At 46.5% G+C, this 21411-nt stretch overlaps 1 protein-coding gene across 2 annotated transcripts in view; it reads left to right on the top strand.

Moving 5' to 3' along the window:
- Positions 1 to 21411, top strand: part of FAM107A (family with sequence similarity 107, member A) — a 91135-nt gene that overhangs the window by 36268 nt on the left and 33456 nt on the right. The window contains exon 2 of one of the 2 annotated variants that reach the window (XM_010851555.1): positions 18414 to 18477. Coding sequence is in view for 1 of the 2 variants with exons in the window: in XM_010851549.1 (XP_010849851.1) it covers positions 21301 to 21379 (79 nt within the window). In the remaining variant the exon portion in view is untranslated. Of the gene's footprint in view, positions 1 to 18413; positions 18478 to 21194; positions 21380 to 21411 lie in introns of those variants that run through there. The other variant, XM_010851549.1, reaches the window with a different exon arrangement.

Raw genomic sequence — 21411 nt, forward strand, 5'->3', positions numbered from 1 at the left:
TTCCAAATAGGAAAAGGAGTACGTCAAGGCTGTATACTGTCACCCTGTTTATTTAACTTATATGCAGAGTACATCATGAGAAACACTGGACTGGAAGAAACACAAGCTGGAATCAAGATTGCCGGGAGAAATATCAATAACCTCAGATATGCAGATGACACCACCCTTATGGCAGAAAATGAAGAGGAACTAAAAAGCCTCTTGATGAAAGTGAAAGTGGAGAGTGAAAAAGTTGGCTTCAAGCTCAACATTCAGAAAACGAAGATCATGGCATCCGGTCCCATCACTTCATGGGAAATAGATGGGGAAACAGTGTCAGACTTTATTTTTGGGGGCTCCAAAATCACTACAGATGGTGACTGCAGCCATGAAATTAAAAGACGCTTACTCCTTGGAAGGAAAGTTATGACCAACCTAGATAGCATATTCAGAGGCAGAGACGTTACTTTGCCAACAAATGTCCGTCTAGTCAAGGCTATGGTTTTTCCTGTGGTCATATATGGATGTGAGAGTTGGACTGTGAAGAAGGCTGAGCACCGAAGAATTGATGCTTTTGAACTGTGGTGTTGGAGAAGACTCTTGAGAGTCCCTTGGACTGCAAGGAGATCCAGCCAGTCCATTCTGAAGGAGATCAGCCCTGGGATTTCTTTGGAAGGAATGATGCTAAAGGTGAAACTCCAGTACTTGGGCCACCTCATGTGAAGAGTTGACTCATTGGAAAAGACTCTGATGCTGGGAGGGATTGGGGGTAAGAGGAGAAGGGGATGCCAGAGGATGAGATGGCTGGATGGCATCACTGACTCGATGGACGTGGGTCTCAGTGAACTCCGGGAGTTTGTGATGGACAGGGAGGCCTGGCGTGCTGTGATTCATGGGGTCACAAAGAGTCAGACACAACTGAGCAACTGATGTGATCTGATCTGATCTGACCTGTAAAGTATAATCTGAGAAGGCTTATCACTCACTCAACAATGCTTCCTGTGTAATTTAACATACCACAGAATCCTAGTTACATATTTCTTTCTGATATGACTTAGATGTAACATCCCAAAGTTAGCTGAACTTTGACTTGAGTAATGAATTTTATAAATCATTAAATTCATACGAAGTTCATTTGTTTCCCAACAAACTATGTAACAGAAATAACATGAACTTATTGGCCAGTAATAAACCTCAGTAGAGTAAAAGTAAAACATGTCTGTATTGATTAAACAAGTGAGTTTAAGCTAGCTTTAATATCAGATGTTAATTTCGTATTGACTATTTCCTAGATCACGTGAACCTGAAACTTTTTCTGGCCAGTTTCTATTATACAAAGTATTTAATTAGTTAAGAGCTTGCTTTTGAGTCAATTAAATAGAGTTCATTTACAAGTTTATTTTTACATAAAGACAGAACCAGAGATCTTACAGGTTTTCAGCTTCAGATTATAAAGATCTGTTTTTCCCCTCAGTCTCAGAGACTACAGAAGATCAATAAGTTCCTCAGAGTCCAGGCAGAACATTTTCATTTTAAAAGCACAGAGAGAGAAATGCAAGTTCCTCCTTGGAAACAGGCTCGTCTGTCCATAGCCTTCTCCAGGCCATAATACTGGAGTGGGTTGCCATGCCCTCCTCCAGGAGATCTTCCCAACCCTGGGATTGAACCCAGGTCTCCCACATTGCAGGCAGATTATTTACCATGTGAGCCACCAGGAAAGCCCAAGAGTACTAAAGCCCAAGGGTAGCCTATCCCTTCTCCAGAAATCAAACCAGGTCTCCTGCATTGCAGGCGGATTCTTTACCAGCTGAGCTACCAGGGAAGTCCAAGCAAAGGACAGTAATAGACAATAATACATATTATTCAGTCACATTCACATGCTTCACTTTCAAAGGAATATGAATCCACATTCAAGTTATTAGAACCTTTAATGAAGGTCAAAACCAGGAAGAGAGAACAGGACTTGGCCTCAGGTACCAAGACACTCATGCACACACACACCCAGAGTAAAATCCAAACCAGTTCCAAAAGGCTCACTTTGATATAATAGCAGAGCTGGTCTTGGCCAGGCAGCAGCGAGCAGTGGCATACATCCCAATCTCAATTCCCTGCCCAGGAACTGAACCTGGGTGGCCTGGATGAAAACCAGGAATCCTAGCCACCAAACCAGCCCGGAGCTAGAGGCTAGAAGCTGTTTTCCCCTGGATCTTTGCCCCCAGTGAAAACTTCATTTATCACAGAGGCAGAAACTGTAAATGCAGGTACAAAGTTTACTATTAGAGAGACAACACAACAGCAGCTGGGAGACCATATAGAGAAACTATTGAGATAGAAGCAAGGCAGAGATGCACACGCAGAGAGAAAGGGTGTAGGCAACCCCCCTAGTGAGGAGTGCAGGAAACAGGCTGTTAGGTCATTTATATTAGGCAGTTCTTCCAGGACTTTGTCTTCCTTCAGGCCAATTTTCTGATTTCTGTTTCTACACCTGCCCTGCCCTGGGACTCTCCTCTGGGGTGTGCACGAACCCCTCAGCCAAGATGGATCTTGAAGGAGCAGGAAGGCTTCTGGCAGGAGCAAGACTCATTATGGCCTGGCATTATCCCCTGACCTTTGACCTACAAGGAGCCCTTCTGCACATGTGTAGTGTCTCCCTTGTCCCAAAAGACGGGGAAGTGGAGATCTCTAAATCCTTTACTCAAACAGGAGTTTGCCCTTCTTTGTCCTTCAGATCAGATCAGATCAGTCGCTCAGTCGTGTCTGACTCTTTGCAACCCCATAAATCACAGCACGCCAGGCCTCCCTGTCCATCACCAACTCCCGGAGTTCACTCAGACTCACGTCCATCAAGTCAATGATGCCATCCAGCCATCTCATCCTCTGGCATCCCCTTCTCCTCCTGCCCCCAATCCCTCCCAGCATCAGAGTCTTTTCCAATGAGTTAACTCTTCGCATGAGGTGGCCAAAGTACTGGAGTTTCATCTTCAGCATCATTCCTTCCAAAGAAATCCCAGGGCTGATCTCCTTCAGAATGGACTGGTTGGATCTCCTTGCAGTCCAAGGGACTCTCAAGAGTCTTCTCCAACACCACAGTTCAAAAGCATCAATTCTTTGTCCTTGCATGACTGTTACTTTAAGGTGTTTACAAGAGACAAACACTGGCTATTTACCCTGTTTCCATTTCGGAGGGCAAATAGGAGGCTGACTGTAAATGCCTCAACTGGAACCCACCCATCTCTGTCTCAAGAAATGCAGACAGGAGGCTGCTGTAAATGTCTAACTTGGAGCCATCTCCTACCTCAGAGCCATCGGGACCATTGTTCTCTAGATTTCTGGATGTGCTGAGGCCAAACAGTGTTACAGTTGTAAAAAAAAAATCATTTTATTTCATTTCTAGGAGCATAGCTGAAGGTCTCCCAGTTCTGCAAAATATACCCTAGCAGCACACAAGGTAGAAGAGAGCTCTGATTATCCATACTTAATTATTCGTGGCAGGTATATCAGACAGCAGGCACACAAACCAGACCAATGCAAAATGGTCTCTGAGGGTCACAGTTCTTTAATCCCAGAAAGGGAAATTCCCAGCCCGTGCCCAGAGACTCAGAAACAAAGCCAAAAGCTATGCTCAAGGCCAAAGGAGAGTACCCCAACCAGTGGCCCTCAGAGGCGAAGCCTGCAGGACCAAGCCTTGGTCCAAAAGGAAAAATCGCTTTTTTTGTGCTCATGGTCGCCATTTGTTGCAGGAAGGGGGACCCCTTCCAGGGCCCAAAAGGGGCTCTTGTCTCACACCTGGAAGTGGATTATCCGAGGAGATGCACGTGCTGATGAAGCGAGAGCCTTTACTGGGCGAGGAGGCCCGGTCAGAGAGCAGCAGGTGAGGGACCCCAGGAGGACTGCCCTGCCTTGTGGCTCACAGTCGGCTTTTATGGTGATGGGATTAGTTTCCAGGTAGTTTCCTGGTTGTCTCTGGCTGATCATTCTGACTCAGAGTCTTTCCTAGTGGTGCACGCATTGCTCAGCCAGGATGGATTCCAGTGAGGAGGATTCTGGGAGGTTGGTGGGACATGTGGTGTCTCCCTTTGACCTTTTCTGAATTCTTCCAGTTGGGGGTGGCTTGTTAGTTCTGTGTTCCTTACCAGGACCTCCTGTCATAAAATAACTCATGCACATGGTTCCTCTGGTGCTTGGCCAGGGTGGGCAGTTTCAGTGTGTTTCCCCTAACCCTCTACCATAGGCAAAACCAGCACAGTAGGGAAGAACACCCTGGCATTGTCACATGGGAGCCTCCCATCACTTACTGGAGATGTCTCAACCCGCCAGTGTGAGCGCCTTGCTTCCTTCACAACAAAAAATCAGAAGCACCACGGGCCAAGGACACCAGTTGGCCACGAGTGCTCAGGCAGGTGCTAGATGGGACCTGGGAGCTGCCACTGGTCAAGAGCCCATGTGCCACGGGCGAGATGTCCACTCAGGACTACGGCCCCACGCTGGGCACCAAAACTGTTACTGAACGAAAGCTTGGTCTGCTTGCCAGCTCGCAGTAAAGCCAATCTAAGGATATCAGGCTGGGGTGAAGGGACGTGCAGTGTTTATTGTAGGGTGTAAGCCCCAACTCTCCGATAGCTTCACCAAAGGAGGCTTAAAGGCAGAATGAGGAAGAGGAGTTCCGGGGGATGTGACCCGCTTGTGCACAGTCCTCTGGCTGCTGGTGAGGCAACAGGAGGCATCACAGGAGTCAACGTCATCAGCCCTTGGGCTGTGAAGTCCTTGGCTTCTTCCCTTTGGTGGGGGTTTAGCATCTGTGAAACAACTCAGGAAGTGCGCACCAGATACTGTTATCTAGGTACTGTTATCAGGGAGGAGCTGCAGCAGAGGGGGTGGGGGAGGGGTCTGTCCTGGGAAGGCCCCACAGGGTCCTGCTTGGTTACAGATGTAATTTGGTGGCATCTGCTGAAACTTAAAACATATGTACCCTTTAGCCCAGCACTTTCTACCTCATACAGTCTACCCGAGGGAAACACACATCCCTGCACAGAGAGGCAAGCTCAAGGGTGTTCGGAACAGATTTAATTGTAATCGGGACCAACTGGAAACAACCTAAATGTTGAACTAAAGGGGGTTTGTTTAAAAACGAACGAACTATGGCATCACGCTGTATTACAAACTCAGTAGATCAAAAGAGAAAAGCAGATCTATATATGTTAACATAGAACTATCTACAAGACATAGAGCTTAAACAAGCTACAAAAAATGACCAAAACACACAGACGTCATCAAAAATAGTGGTAACTCTGGGGAAGGGGTGATGTTGAGGTTGAGAGGGGCTAGAAAGGAGAAATGTTTTATATGCAGTTGGGTTGTTCAAAATGTTTAAAGCAGCAGTGGATCTATATATTCTTGTGGGAACTATTTTACAAGGTTTTAAGGTGAACTAGATAGCCCCCCTGCCAACTGCAGGCGAGGAGCAGAAGGCTGTCCCTCTGCCTCCTGGATGGGGGGTAGTTCCTTGTCCAGGGCCTCAGCCTGGTTCCAGGAGGGCAGTGCTCTGGGCCTCTGAAGCCCTAGGGGCTGGAATGAATGGACAGTGAGCAGACCCTGGAGACAGGGACCCTGGGGGCTCTCTTTGATGACAGGTGGTGCCCTTGAGGACCCAACACTGGTACAATGTAAATGGACCTCTGGAAAGGAACAGGTCCCAGGGTCTGGCACTTCTCCAAACAGTGCCCAGCACTGTAAGTAAGGGTGGCTGGCTGTGATTCTCCCTGTCCCTGGGGAAGGAAGCGAGAAGCGGCAGGTGTCGCCTCACACAGCACAGTGGCTCTGTGACAGCGAGGCAGTGAGGCAGAGGCTCACGGAGGGCCCTGCGAGCCCTGTGTTCATGAGCTCAGGAATGGGGAACGGGAGAGGATGGGTAGGAGCCAAGGATCATGTTAGAAGTACTCCATCTTTAAAAATTAGCTTGCGGGAATTCCCTGGTGGTTCAGTGGGTAGGACTCCGCACGCTCACAGCCGAGGGACTTGGTTCAGTCCCTGGTTGGAGAACTAAGATTTTGCAAGCCACTCAGGGAAGCCAAAAAATTAAAAAAAAAAAGAAGTAGCTTGAGAGGAACGCTGGTCCAACTGAATTCACAGAAAAGTGTTCCTTAATCTCTCTGAGCCTCAGTCTCCTTTTCAGTAAAATGGGGTACAGTTTCTTTTCCACCACACACACACTTACTCACACATGATTTGTGAATGTGACTAGGGCCCGGGCTCCAGAGTCAGACTGCATTGCTGCCACTGCCAGCTGAGTATCCTAACCTGTCCAAGGCCTCAGCTTCCTTCCTTATCTGCAAAACAGGAACCCAGCTGTTCCCTAATCTCAAAATCTGAGGCTTTTAAGTTCTTTATCTTAGGTTTTTAATTAATTGTACAGTGATCGAAAATGTCTGTATCATATCAACATTCGGTGCTTACTGAGTTGGCTTGATGCCACTGTACATACTTTGTAAATATTCACTATATGATTTAAAAAAAACCAAACAAACTATGCATTATGAAATTTAAGTGAGACCGTACAGGCTTCCCTGGTGGTTCAGATGGTAAAGCGTCTGCCTGCGATGCGGGAGACCCAGGTTCAATCCCTGGGTTGGAAAGATCCCCTGGAAAAGGAAATGGCCACCCACTCAGGTATTCTTGCCTGGAAGATCCCATGGACAGAGGAACCTGGTGGGCTACAGTCCATGGGGTCACAAAGAGTCGGACACGACTGAGCGACTTCACTTCCACTTGCATACAGGTACATTCTTAACGCGGCACTCAGCTCTGAGATGTGCTCAGTAAACATTTGCTACCGTATTAAGGTAGTTTTCTTTACTGAACACCTATGTACTAGCAACTGTGCTGGACTTTTTGGTTTTTGTTTTTTAGTATCTTTCTCCTTTAAGTCACCACAGAGCATTGAGTAGAGTTCTCTGAGCTATATAGTAATTTCTCATTCGTTACCTATTTTATATGTAATATGAACAGTGTATATCTGTCAATCCCAATCTCCCAGTTCATCCCACCCCATCACAATTCATGCATTTGTTCTCTAAGTGTGTCTCTATTTCTGGTTGCAAATAAGATCATCTATACTGTTTTTCTGGATTCCACACATATGCATCAATACGTGATATTTGTTTTTCTCTTTTGGACTTACTTTACTCTGTATGACGGCCTCTATGTCCATCAACCTCTCTACAGATGACCCAGGTCTGTTCCATTCCACTGTTGCTGGCCGTTTAAGTTGCCTCCGTGTCTTGGCTATTGTGACTAGCGCTGCAGTGAACACCGGGGTGCATGTGTCTTTTGGAGTTGTGGTTTTCTCTAGGTTTTCTCTGTGCCTTGGAGTGGGATTGCTGGGCCATGTGGTAGTCTTATTTTTAGTTTTTTAAGGGCCCTCCATGTTGTTCTCCATAGTGGCTGCATCAATTTACATTCCCACCAACAGTGCAAGAGGGTTCCCTTTTCTCCACACCCTCTCCAGCATTTGTTGTGTCTAGATTTTTTGATAATGGCCATTCTGACCAGTGTGAGGTAGTATCTCATTGTAGCTTCGATCTGCATTTCTCTAATGATTAGTGATGTTGAGCATCTTTTCATGTGTTTGTTGGCCATCTACATGTCGTCTTTGGAGAAATGTCTGTTTCCCCCACGCATTTATTGGTTGGGCTGTATGTTTTTTTTGATATTGAGTTGCCTGAGCTGCTTATGTATTTTGGAAAGTAATCCTTTGCTGCTTTGTTTGCAAATATTTTCTCCCATTCTGAGGGTTGTCTTTTTATCTTATTTATGATTTCCTTTGCTGTGCAGAAGCTTATAAGTTTAATTAATTGGAGTATAATTGCTTTACAATGTTGCATTAGTCTCTGCTGTGTAACAAAGTAACTATCTCTGTGCCTGTATCTCCTCCCTTAGAGCCTCCCTCCCACCTCCCACCCCACCCTTCTCAGTCATCACCCAAACACTGAACTGAGCTCCCTGTGCTATCCAGCAGCTTCCCTCGAGCTGTCTGTTTTACACATGGAAGTGCATGTAAGGGAGAAGGCAATGGCACCCCACTCCAGTACTCTTGCCTGGAAAATCCCATGGACGGAGGAGCCTGGTAGGCTGCAGTCCATGGGGTCACTAGAGTCGGACATGACTGAGCGACTTCACTTTCACTTTTCACTTTCACGCATTGGAGAAGGAAATGGCAACCCACTCCAGTGTTCTTGCCTGGAGAATCCTAGGGACGAGGGAGCCTGATGGGCTGCCGTCAACGGGGTCGCAGAGTCGGACACGACTGAAGCGACTTAGCAGCAGCAGTGCATGTATGTGAACGCTACTTCCCAACTTGTCCCACTCTCCCTCTCCCTCACTGTGTCCATTCTCTACAGGTATGTCTATTCCTGCCCAGCAAATAGCTTTGTCTCTACCATTTTTGTAGATTCCGTGTGTATGTTTTAATATACAACATTCGTTTCCCCCTCCTGATTTACTTTACTGTGTATGACAAACTCTAGGTCTGTCCACATCACGACAAATGACCCAATTTCATTCCTTTTCATGGCTGAGTAATAGTCCATTGTATATATGTTCCACACCTTCTGTATCCATTCCTCTTTTGATGAACATTTATGTTGCTTCCATGTTCTGGCTAATGTAAACAGTGCTGCAATAAACATTGGGATATATGTGTCTTTTCAAATTATGGTTTTCTTTAAGTGTATTCCCATTAGTGGGATTGCTGACTCATATGATAGTTCTGTTTTTAGTTTTCTGAGGATGCAGGAGGCTTCTCTTTTCTCCACACCCTCTCCAGTATTTATTGCATCTGGATTTTTTGATGATGACTATTTTAACCAGTGTAAGGTGATACCTCATTGTCGGTTTGATTTATATTTCTCTAAAGACTCTGATGCTGGGAGGGATTGGGGGCAGGAGGAGAAGGGGACGACAGAGGATGAGATGGCTGGATGGCATCACTGACTCAATGGACGTGAGTCTGGGTGAACTCCGGGAGTTGGTGATGGACAGGGAGGCCTGGCGTGCTGTGATTCATGGGGTTGCAAAGAGTTGGACACGACTGAGCAACTGAACTGAACTGAACTGAATGATTATCGATGTTGGGCGTTTTTTCATTTGTTTGTTGGCCATTTTTACATCTTCTTTGCATAAATGTCCATTTAGGTCTTGTACCGATTTTTTGATTGGATTGTTTGGTGTTTTGACATTGAGCTGCATGAGCTATTTGTATCTTTTGGAGATCAATTCTTTGAAAATATTTTCTCCTATTCTGAGGGTTGTCTTTTTGTCTTGTATGGTTTGCTTTGCTGTGCACAAACTTTTAAGTTTAATTAGGTCCTATTTGTTTATTTTTGTTTTTATTTTCATTACTGTAAGAGATGGGTCACAAAAGATTTTGGTGTGATTTATGTCAAAGACTGTTCTGCCTGTGTTTTCCTCTAGGAGTTTTATAGTATCTGGCCTTACATTCAGGACTTTAATCCATTTTGAGTTTATTTTTGTGTATGATATGAAGGAGTATTGTAATTTCATTCTTTTACATGTAGCTGTCTAATCTTCCCTTATTAAAGAGGCTGTTTTTCCTCCATTGTGTAATCTTGGCTCCTTTGTCATAGATTAGTGAAAGTGCCTCAGTCCTGTCTGACTCTTTGTGACCCCTGGCAGGACTGTAGCCTACCAGGCTCCTCTGTCCATGGAATTCTCCAGGCAAGAATAGTGGAGTGGGTAGCCGTTCCTTTCTTCAGGGGATCTTCTTGACCCAAGGATCAAAACTGAGTCTCCTGCACTGCAGGCAGATTGTCATAGACTAGGTGACCATATGTACATAGGTTTATCTCTGGGCTTCCTATCCTGTTCCATTGGTCTATATTTCTGTGCCAGTACCATACCATCTTGATGATGGTAGCTTTGTAACACACTCTGAAGTCAGGTAGTCTGATTCCTCCAGCTTCATTTTGCTTTCTCAAGATGGCTTTGGCTATTCAGGGTGTTTTGAGTTTACATACAATTTGTAAAAATTTCTGTTCTAGTTCTTTGAAAAATGCCATTGGTAATTTGATAGAAATTGCACTGAATCTGTTGGAGAAGGCAATGGCACCCCACTCCAGTACTGTTGCCTGGAAAATCCCATGGACAGAGGAGCCTGGTAGGCTGCAGTCTCGAAGCCTACCAGGGGGTAGGCTGGGATCGCGAAGAGTCGGACATGACTAAGTGACTTCACTTTCACTTTCATGCATTGGAGAAGGAAGTGGCAACCCACTCCAGTGTTCTTGCCTGGAGAATCCCAGGGGTGGGGGTGGGGGGGCCTCGTGGGCTGCCGTCTCTGGGGTCGCACAGAGTCAGACACGACTGAAGCGACTTAGCAGTAGCAGCAGCAGCACTCAATCTGTAGATTGCTTTGGACAGTATAGCCATTTTCACAATACTGATTCTTCTAAGAACATATGTATCTCTCCATATGTGTGTTATCTTTGATTTCTTTCTTCAGTATTTTATAGTTTTTGGCATACAGATTTTTGTCTCCTTAGGTAGGTTTATTCCTAGGTATTTTATTCTTTTTGTTGCAGTGATCAATGGGATTGTTTCCTTAATTTCTCTTTCTGATATTCCATTGTTAGGGTAAAGGATGCAAGAGATTTTTGTGTATTAATTTTCTATCCTGCAACTTTACAAAATTCATTGATTCAGTGATTTTTCTGGTGGCATCATTAGGGTTTTCTATGTATAGTATCCTGTTATCTGCAAACAGTGGCTGTTTTACTTCTTTTCCAAGTTGGATTCCTTTTATTTGTCTTCTCGGATTGCTGTGGCTACTAGGACTTTCAAAACTATGCTGAATAATAGTGGCAAGGGTGGATCCCCTTATCTCATTCCTGATCTTAGAGGAAATACTTTCAGGTTTTCAACACTGAGAATAATGTCTGCTATGGATTTGTCATATGTGGCCTTTATTATGTTGAAGTAGGCTCCCTCGGTACCCACTCTGTGGAGAGTTTTTATCATAAATGGGTGTTGAATTTGGTCAAAGTCTTATGGTTTTTATTCTTCAAGTTGTTAATATGGTGTATCACATTGACTGATTTGCATATGTTGAAGAATCCTTGTCTGTCTGGGATAAATCCCACTTGATCGTGGCATATGATGCTTTTAATGTGTTTTTGGATTCAGCTTGCTAGTATTTTGTTGAGGATTTTTGCATCTGTGTTCATCAGTGATATGGGCTTGTGATTTTCTTTTTCTTTTTGGCTGTGCTGGGTGTTCATTGCAGTTCCTGGGCTCTTGGCAGCATACGGGCTTCTCCAGTTGTGGTATGCAGGCTTCTGCAGTTGCTGCACACGGGCTCTAGAATGCACAGACGGTGCACTTGCGGCACACAGGCTTCTCTGGTTGGGGCATGCGGTCTTTAGTTGCTCTGTGGCATGTGGGATCTTAGTTCCCTGACCAGGGATCAAATCTGTCCCATGAGTTGGAACGTAAATTCTTAACTGCTGGACCACCAGGGAAGTCCTGTTTTTGGTGATATCTTTGTCTGGTTTTGGTATCACAGTGATGGTGGCCTCACAGAATGAGTTCAGGAGTGTTCCTCCCTCTGCGGTTTTTTGGGAACAGTTTCAAAAGTATAGATGTTAGCTCTTCTCTGAATGTTTCCTAGCATTTGCCTGTGAAGCCATCTGGTCCTGAACTTGTGTTTGTTGGAAGTTTTTACATCATAGTTTCAATTTCATGACTTATGATTGGTTTATTCATGTTTTCTGTTTCTTCCTGGTTCAGTCTTTGGAAGGTTGTACTTTTCTAAGAATTAGTCCATTTCTTCCAGGTTGTCCATTTCATTGGCATATAGTTGCTTATAGAAGTCTCTTATGATCCTTTGTATGTCTGCAGTATCAGCTGTAACTTCTCCTTTTTCACTTCTAACTTTGCCTTGCTTCACATGGTGCTAGACTTTGAAGACACATCCCCGAATGTCACAGTCTCTGTTCTCACGGTGTTTACAGTTTAATGGAGGGGCAGGGAGGGGGCACGGAAACAAAGACGCACAGAGACATCCCTCCCCCTGGATTCACCACAGGCTACGGGGACTAATAGTCTGTGGTCCTACCCACATCTCTTCTAAGGGCAGAATTCAGACTCTTGTATATTTATCCAAGTGAAAGTTGCTCAGTCATGTCTGACTCTTTGCAACCCCATGGACTATAGCCTACCAGGCTCCTCTGTCCATGGGATTTCCCGAATAAGAATACTGGAGTGGGGTGCCATTTCCTTCTCCAGGGGATCTTCCTGACCTGGGATCAAACCCAGGTCTCTTGCATTGCAGGCAGACTCTTTACCATCTGAGCTACCAGGGAAGTCCCATATTTATCCAAGATGCCATTTTTCCAGTTCTCCCTTCCTCTCCCGCACCAGCCCAAAGGACGGTGCACAAGAAGGGACACCAGTGTGTCAAAAAACCCTATTGTGAAGATACTAAAAGCACAGCACATACACTGATAAAATCAGTGTAGACAGTATCTACTGTAGGTAAGCATTCACCTACCTTAGGACCCAGCACTTCCACCACTGGCTGTTTACCCAACAGAAACAGCACTGTGTTTACCAAACAGCCAACCAGAAGGTATTCATAGCAGCCTTATTAGTCACGCCCTGACCTGGAAGCTGAAGAAGAGCAGGCCTGCACACCGGGATGCAGCAAGGGAACGTAGCAGTGGAGAGTCATCTGCTGACAGAGGCGACAACCCTGCTGAAGCTCACACAGGCTGCCCAAACAGTGACTGTGACGATTCCATTCGTACGAAGCTCTAGAACAAGATAAATGAGCCTGTGGTGATAGGGGTCAGAATAGGGTTTACTCTAGGAGAGGGTGGGCATTGACTGAGAAGGGGCATGGGGAGCCCTCCGGGGTGCAGAGGATGTTCTATAGCTTGAACGTGGAGGTGGCTGTAAGGGTGAACACACATGTAAGCCTTCACTGGGCTACTGAAGGTGAGTGCACTTCATGGCCGTGTGCTTGATTTCTAAAATGCTTATAGACAGACAAAGCAAGGTCCCAGAGGTGTTAGTATGAGTTTACTTAGTAAGTTTTTGGCTGCACTGGGTCTCCGTTGCTGTGTGCAGGCTTTCTCTAGTTGTGACTAGAAAGGGCTACCCTCTGATTGCAGTGTGCAGGCTTCTCATTGCAATGGCTTCTCTTATTGCAGAGCACTGGCTCTAGAGCACGGACTCAGGAGTTGGGGGCACAGATTTAGTTGTCCTGTGGGATCTTTCAGACCAGGGATCAAACCTGTGTCTCCTGCATTGGCACGTGGATTCTTAACCACTGGACCACCAGGGAAGTCCCCCAGAGGTGTTACTTGGTACATGTGTCATCCTGTGGGGAAGGCTGGAATGGATGAGTGATGGGGTTGAGGTCTTCCTGATCCTTATCAGACAGAGGCATCAGCCTCCGGGGGAAGCACTGGAGCAAACGGAGAAAAGGAGATGGGACATAGGCTCGCCCAAGGTCCCCAAGGACCCACCCCAAGAGACTGTTCTCAGAAGTTGAGGACATGAAAGGAAGCAGGCGGTGGCCACAGGAGATGTCTTTGCACTGAGTTGCGTTCAGTCATAGTTGGGTATATTGTACAATATATAGTGGTGTTTCCTCTGGAAATTGTATGTGCTAACTTTCACTAACCTTAGAACTAGGCCAGCATCTTCCAATCCCTCAGTGGTGTGAGCAAATGAGAATTGGCTGTATTTATCAGCACAGTCCTTGGAAAAGACTGTCAGTTACCTGTAATACGTCAGCAAAGGTCCAGGCGACTTTTCAAATCGGCTTTGCCTTGGCAAGTGGCTGCGGGCACGTGGAATGTTTTCTTCATCAGCAAACTTCAGTGACTGCAGGGAGAGGACTCTTTCGTGGTCACTGAGCTTTTACTGGACACAAGTTGGCCTGATTTCCAACAAATCTGTTGTGCAAGGGTGGTTGGCAGGCATGCAAGGGACACTTGTTTGAACTCCAAGTCCAGGGAGCTGCTCCTTGGGGAAGCCTGGCTCTGTAATGCTCACACCACCCTTGGGACTCAGTCTCCCTCTCCAGGTGTGTGTGGGGAGATGTGAGGAGAAGCTCTGATCGCCCTCCCAAGCCTCTGGAGAAGGTCATTTTTCTGTCCTGGGACTTTATTCTAGAGATGAAGTTGCTGGTCCTCTTGCTCTCTCTGCTTAAACCATGAAAGGCTTGGCCAGACCTCAAACAGCCTCCCTTCTCTATACCCTCCTCGGCGACAGAGCTCACAATGGCAGAGCACCCCAGGGAGATGCCAGGACCGTGGGCCCTGCTGTCCCCGTTCCAATTTCTGGGTCGGCAGTGGCAGGCATCCCGCATTCCAGCCCTGATTCACTCACTGTGGAGTCACACACTTCCCTCATAGAGCCCAGGGCTCACCGTGTGGGTGCATCCGTTCATTCACTCATTCACTTTACTCATCTTATTTTTTTTTACTGGAATATAATTGCTTTACAATGTTGTGTTAGTTTCTGATGTACAACAACGTGAATCAGCTGTAGGTGTACCTATATCCCCTCCCTCTTGAGCCTCCCTCCCACCCCACCCCTCTAGGTCACCACAGAGCTGAGCTCCCTGTGCTATACAGCAGCTTCCCACTAGCTATCTGTTTTACACATGGTAGTGTATATATATCGGAGAAGGTTATGGCACCCCACTCCAGTACTCTTGCCTGGAAAATCCCATGGATGGAGGAGCCTGGTAGGCTGCAGTCCATGGGGTCTTGAAGAGTCTGACACGACTGAGCAACTTTCACTTTTCACTTTCATGCATTGGAGAAGGAAATGGAAACCCACTCCAGTGTTCTTGCCTGGAGAATCCTAGGGATGGGGGAGCCTGGTGAGCTGCCGTCTATGGGGTCGCACAGAGTCAGACACGACTGAAGCGACTTAGCAGCAGCAGCAGCAGCAATGTATATATATTAGTCTCCATCTCTCAATTCATCCCACCCTTCTCTTCCCCTCTATGTCAACAAGTCCACTGCTGTGTCTCCATTTCTGCCCTGAAAATAGGTTCATCTGTACCATTTTTCTAGATTCCATATATAGGCATTGATACAAATATTGTTTTTCTCCTTCTGACCTACTGCACTCTGTATGACAGACTCTAGGTCCATCCACTTCTCTACAACTGACCCAACTTGGTTCCTTTTTATGGCTGAGTAGTATTCCATTGTATATGTGTACCACATCTTCTTTATTCTATGTTGATGGACATCTAGGTTGCTTCCACATCCTGGCCATTGTAAATAGTGCTGCAGTGAACACTCACTGGGGTGCATGTGGCTTTCTGATTTATGGTTTTCTCAGGTATATGCCCAGTTGTGGGATTGCTGGGTAATGTGGTAGTTCTATTTTAGGTTTTTAAAGGAACTTCCCTCCTGTTCTCCATAGGGCCTATATCATTTTACATCCCCACCAACAGTGTAAGAAGGTCCGCTTTTCTTCACATCCTCTCCAGCATTTATTGTTTGTAGACTTTTTGATGATGGACATTCTGATGGATGTGAGGTGATACTGCGTACTTTTGACTTGCGTGTCTCTAACAATTAGTGATGATGAGCATCTTTTCATGTGTTTGTTGGCCCTCTGAATATTTGGAGAACAGTCTATTTAGGTCCTCCACCCATTTTTTTTATTGGGTTGTTTGTGTTTCTGACATTCATTCTTTTAATAAACCATTACTGGGCACTCAGTCCAAGCCCAGCTGGGGAGACAGCCGTGAACAGGTCCCAGTGCCCCTTCAAGGTGAGTACAGTCTGGTGAAGGAGACAGGGTTCAGACGATCATAACTGAGTGGTGAATATTAACACAGGGGAGCTTGGGGTGCCGTGGGGTCATGTGATCGGTGGGACCTCCTTGAGGAAGTGGCATTTCAGCCGAGACTTATAAAAAGGAATAGTCAGGCAGAGTTGAGGAGTGGCTCCCTGGGTAGCGGGGCAGCTTATAACAGAGGGGGAAAGTGAAAGACAGCATGGCTTTCAGGGAGCGCAGGTGGCTCCTGGTGGCTGGAGTGTGCGGTGGGAGGAAGGTGGCCCTGTCCCTCCCTGGCCTCCCCTCCCGTGACTGTCCCTGCACAAGCCTCGCCTGGGCCCCCAGGCCGTCCTGCTGTTCCCTGAATGTCTGGCGCACTCCAGCCTCAGGACTCTCGCTCTCACTGCTTCCTCTGTCTGCAGCCCTCTTCCCTAAGATACCTGTGTGGCTAACTCCCCCACTTCCTGCAGGTCCGGGCTCCCATCTCAGCTTCTCCATGAGCACCGCCGCCCGCCCCCCACCCCACCCCTGCCCACCACCAGCAGACATTTATTAGCACGTGTGGCCCCACTCCCCACCCCTCCCCAGCTGACCTTCCTTCTCTCCACCGACCTAGCCCTTTTAACACTGTCTACGCATTCATTATGCCTATTTTCTGTCTCCCTCACTGTTAATAGAATGTTGGCGCCAACAGGTCAAGGACCCCTGTCTGTTTTTTTCAAAGACGCATTCCCAAGTCCTTGAACATACGAAGGAACAAATAAATGAGGTCTGAGAGGTTGGCAAGGAGAGGGTCAGATTGCAGGGGCCTTGAAGGTCACAGGAAGGCATGTGAGTTTGGTTTCAAGTGCAGTGGGAAGAGCCAAAGGGTTTCGAGTAGGGACAGGGTCAGAGCCTGCATCACATTTTAGAGCCTTGCTCTAGAATCTGTGGAGAGTGGTTTGAAGCGGGGAAGGCTACCGCAGGCATCAGGCACGCAGTGGGAGTGCCTGGGCTGTGGTGGGGCAAGAAGTGGATGGACTGAGGAGATTGCAGGAGGTAGACTTGATCATGCTTTTGTGATCTGAGGGGTTGTAGGAAGACAGGGCAAGGCAGCCTCCAGCTCCCACCTGAGCCACAGGGCTGGAACAGAGGCCCTTGTTAATTAAGATGGGGTGATGGGAGAAACGGGCTGGAGTGGTCAGGAATTCCATGTGGGTCGTGGTGAGTTGGGCCTCTTTCAAGTGGAGATGCCAAGTAGCCTACTGGATGGAGTGTAAGCTCAGGGTGAAAGTCTGAACTAGAAATAAACATTTAGGAATCACTGACAGAGTTTTTTAAAGTCATGACAGAGTAGAGGGAGAAAAAAAGATGTCTAAGAACCAGCGTTGAGGACTGAACCCTGATGTCTTCTGAAACTGCCCTTGAGGGATAAGGAGTTTGCCAGGAAGGTAGGGAGAAGGCAGTCCAGGTAGAAGAAACCTCACACAAAAGAACACAGCTCTCAGTAATCTTCAAAACCGTCAAGTTCATCCAAAAGAGAGTCTGAGAAACTATCACAGCCAACAGGTGCCTAAGGAGATAAGACAGCCTAATGTAACATGGTATCTTGGATGAGATTCTCAGATAGAAAAAAGAATATTGGGTAAAAACTAAGGAACTCTGAATAAGGTCTTCTTGTTGCTGTTCAGTTGCTAAATCGTGTCCGACTCTGTGACCCCATGGACTGTGGTACGCCAGGCTCCTCTGTCCTCCACTATCTCTTGGACTTTAGTTAATAAGAATGCTGCAAGCAATAGCATATGATATCACTTATATGTGGAATCTAGAAAACAAAAATGGATACAAATGAACTTATTACAAAAACAGTTACAGATGTAGAAAACTTATAGTTACCAAGAAGTAAAGGGGGAGGGATAAAGTGGAAGATTGGGGTTGACATATGTACACCACTCTATGTAAAGTAGATGACTAACAAGGACCTACTGCATAGCACTCAATACTCTGTAATGGCCTATATGGAAAAGAATCTAAAAAGGTGTGTGTGTGTGTGTGTATAGCTGATTCACTTGCTGTACACCTGGAACTAACACAACACTATCAACTATACTCCAATAAAATTAAAAAAAAAAAAAAAAGAATATGCATCTTCACAACCCAGTCAGACTCAGTAAAGTGATTTCCATCCTGAATTGGGGGGAGGTGAGAATTTTTTTTAAATAATGTTATTACTTACTAATTAGTTAAGTCTAATAATTTGTTAATTAGAACAGATGTGCCATACTATGTACATGTATATCTACATACATGTAGGATGTTAACAAGAGAAATAATAGAGAATCTGCATGCAGGGTACAAGGAATTATCTCTCAATTTTTCTCTCAATCTAAAACTGTTTTAAAACTACTTTTTTTTTCTAAGTGAGTCTCATAAAAAAAGAAGTGAGTCTCACAAATGATGCCCAAACACACACACACTCCAAGGATTAGTGTACTTTGTTTCTCTGCAGAGGACTTTGATCCTGGCCAGTCCCATCTATGGTCAAGACTCAGGGACTCTGTGAATCTCACTTCACTCCCCCTCACTGCCAAGGAACAGAGGGTCCTCACTGCCATTTACTTTCTCTGTGTTCACAGAAGGAATACTCTCCCCAGGCCATATTTCATAATGAAAATGAGAAGCAGAGACTAAATGGCTCAGGTAAGTCAGATTCACCTAGAATTCCTTGGGGATGCAATTAATGTTAATCTCTTTGCAATGCTCTGTAAAAGCACATTCCTTAGTCATAATTTTCCTGAACCCACACCTTGTTCGACACCTGGCTTGGTTTTCCTCCTTCAGTCAAAGCTTTGGCACCATCTGGGTTCAAATGCCTTCTCCACTACTTGAAATATTAGAAAGAGGTAAGTTTTGTATATGCATTTTTTATAAGTCTGGAAGGAGTGTCCCCAATATAATACTGATTATGTCTGGTTGGAAAGTTCATGAATCACATTTACTTCATTCTTTACTCCTTTATGTGTCATTTCAACATATTTTACAGTATAATTAGATAAAAAGTGATCTTGGATAAGTCACTTGAACCTTATTTTCCTCATCTCTAAAATGCGTATAACCATACTTAATCAAAAAGTGGGTTACATGAGATACAGTTTCCTCTGAAGAATGGATATGAGATATTGAATGCCCAGTGTCTGGCATCATGCCTGGCTTTCATGGTGGCTGGTTGTTGATGAGAAACATGACCAGTCTGGCCAGTGACTAGGTCTCCAAAATCAAAGTGTGTACTTGGGTCCTTGGGATCCTGTGTGGTGACAGGGACCTCTGAGTCACAGCAGAAGCTGGGCCTGGGCAGTGGTCAAGGGAGAGCAAGAGGCAAGTTGGCTGTTGGCCTCTGTGGCACCACGGCCGGGGAGGACACGGAGGCAGAGGAAGATGGTACTGTGTGGCCATGGTCGCAGCAGCTGGCACAAGACTCTGTGGTCCACAGACACAGCCATAAACAGAGGCTGTTCAGGAGCCTGGGAAGCTCTGGGGGCGGGTGCTGGGATTCTGTAGATTTCAGGGGCATTCCTTTTGTGGGTAGAGAACTGAATTGGGAGCTGGCTTCTCCAGCTAGCTCTGAGCATGAGCAAGCTACCTTACCTCCCTGCATTTCAATTGCATCATCTCTAAGGTGGTATCTTGAATGGGATTCCTACATTCATGTTATCATACCTACCTTCCAGTGTTTGCATGAAGAGCACATAAAATAACAGAGATGCAGGAGAGTGGCCCATTTCTAGGTCAGGGCCCCTGAGTTTGTATGCCAACCCCACACTGTGTGACCTCAGATAAATTGCTTAACTCCTCTGAGCCTGTTTCCTCATCTGTAAAATTGGAAGGAAGGCTGCTGCTGCTGCTGCTGCATCGCTTCAGTCGTGTCCAACTCTGTGCAACCCCAGAGACACAAGCCCACCAGGCTCCCCCATCCCTGGGATTCTCCAGGCAACAACACTGGAGTGCTAATAGACCCTAATTCATAGGACTGTGAAGGTGAAACAGAAGAGGACATAAAGCACATGAAGATTAGTTTTTGTTTTAGAAGATATATAGCACAGCAGCAGTCACAGGGTAGATAATCAAAATGGTTGTTTTCTTACATCTTCCAAACTGCCTGGTGGACCTTGCCCATCCACCTTTAGACTCTTGGGGAAACAATGAAAACAGTGACTATTTTGGAGGGGGGGGGGCTCCAAAATCACTGCAGATGGTGACTGCAGCCATGAAATTAAAAGACGCTTGCTCCTTGGAAGAAAAGTTATGACCAACCTAGACAGCTTATTAAAAAGCAGGGACACTACTTTACCAACAAAGGTCCGTCTAGTCAAAGTTTTGGTTTTTCCAGTAGTCATGTATAAAGAAAGCTGAGCGCCAAAGAATTGATGCTTTTGAACTGTGGTGTTGGAGAAGACTCTTGAGAGTCCCTTGGACTGCAAGGAGATCCATCCAGTCCATCCTAAAGGAAATTGATCCTGAATATTCATTGAAAGGACTGATGCTGAAGCTGAAATTCCAATACTTTGGCCACCTGATGTGAAGAACTGACTCCTTGGAAGAGAGCTTGTTGCTGGGAAAGACTGAAGGCAGGAGGAGAAGGGGACAACAGAGAATGAAATGGTTGGATGGCATCACCGACTCAATGGGCATGAGTTTGAATAAGCTCCAGGAGCTGGTGATGGACAGGGAAGCCTGGCATGCCACAGTCCATGGGGTCGCAAAGAGTCGGACACCACTGAGTGACTCAACTCAACTGGTCCTCCTATTTCTGGATGTTACAGGTATTCCATGAAGCCAGAGAAGGAAATCTTGTGGAATCCCAGGGGCCTCCCACCACAACTTACTTCCCCCAGCGAAGCCCCAGCTTCTCAGTGTCACCCACCCCAGGATGCCTTGAAACACTGAAAAAAAAAACAACAACAATACATTGCCTTTGTTCTGTGCTGGCCACTGTTCTAAGAGATAGCAAAAATGTGTTGGTTACCCTCACAACCCTGAGAGATGAATTCTATGGATATCCCCATTTTACAGATGAGGAAACTGAGGCTCTGTGAGGTTAGATAACTGATTCGTGGGGTCACACAGCTATGAATTAGTGGCGCTGGACCTGATCCCAGAGATGGCACTCCAGAACCCCACACCTGCTTGCGGCATTCAGCAAGGCCAGCAGCCAGGGAAAGAAAAGAGCAGGTAGGAGACCAGGCTGGAAATCAGGACACGGGGTTCTCGCCTTGGCCCTGGAACCGTGAAGCCAGGAGTCCTCACGCCAGAGGCTTACCCATGCCCAGCCTGGGCAGAGATACCGGCCTGGCCCCCGCCTCCAGTCCCTCCCCCGCGGGCGCCTCAGGGCCTGGCGCTCCTGCCCTGTGTAACCTGATCTGCGGCGGGGTTTAGATCTCCGGCAAGTCACGGTTGTGAAGGTGCTCCGACAGAGGACTGCGCTCCGCGGTGCGCTCCCAGCTCCGCAATCCAGCGCACGAGTGCATGGCGCAGAGGCTGGGAGAGCGGGTGCGGGGGCCCACTGAGGCCACCGGGCTCTACCGGGCGGTGCTGCTCCGGTCCGGTAAGTGGCGGCAAGACTCCCCCGCCCCCCGC

This window comes from Bison bison, unplaced genomic scaffold (assembly GCF_000754665.1).
Source record: "Bison bison bison isolate TAMUID 2011002044 unplaced genomic scaffold, Bison_UMD1.0 scf7180017864304, whole genome shotgun sequence".
Lineage (NCBI taxonomy): Eukaryota > Metazoa > Chordata > Mammalia > Artiodactyla > Bovidae > Bison > Bison bison.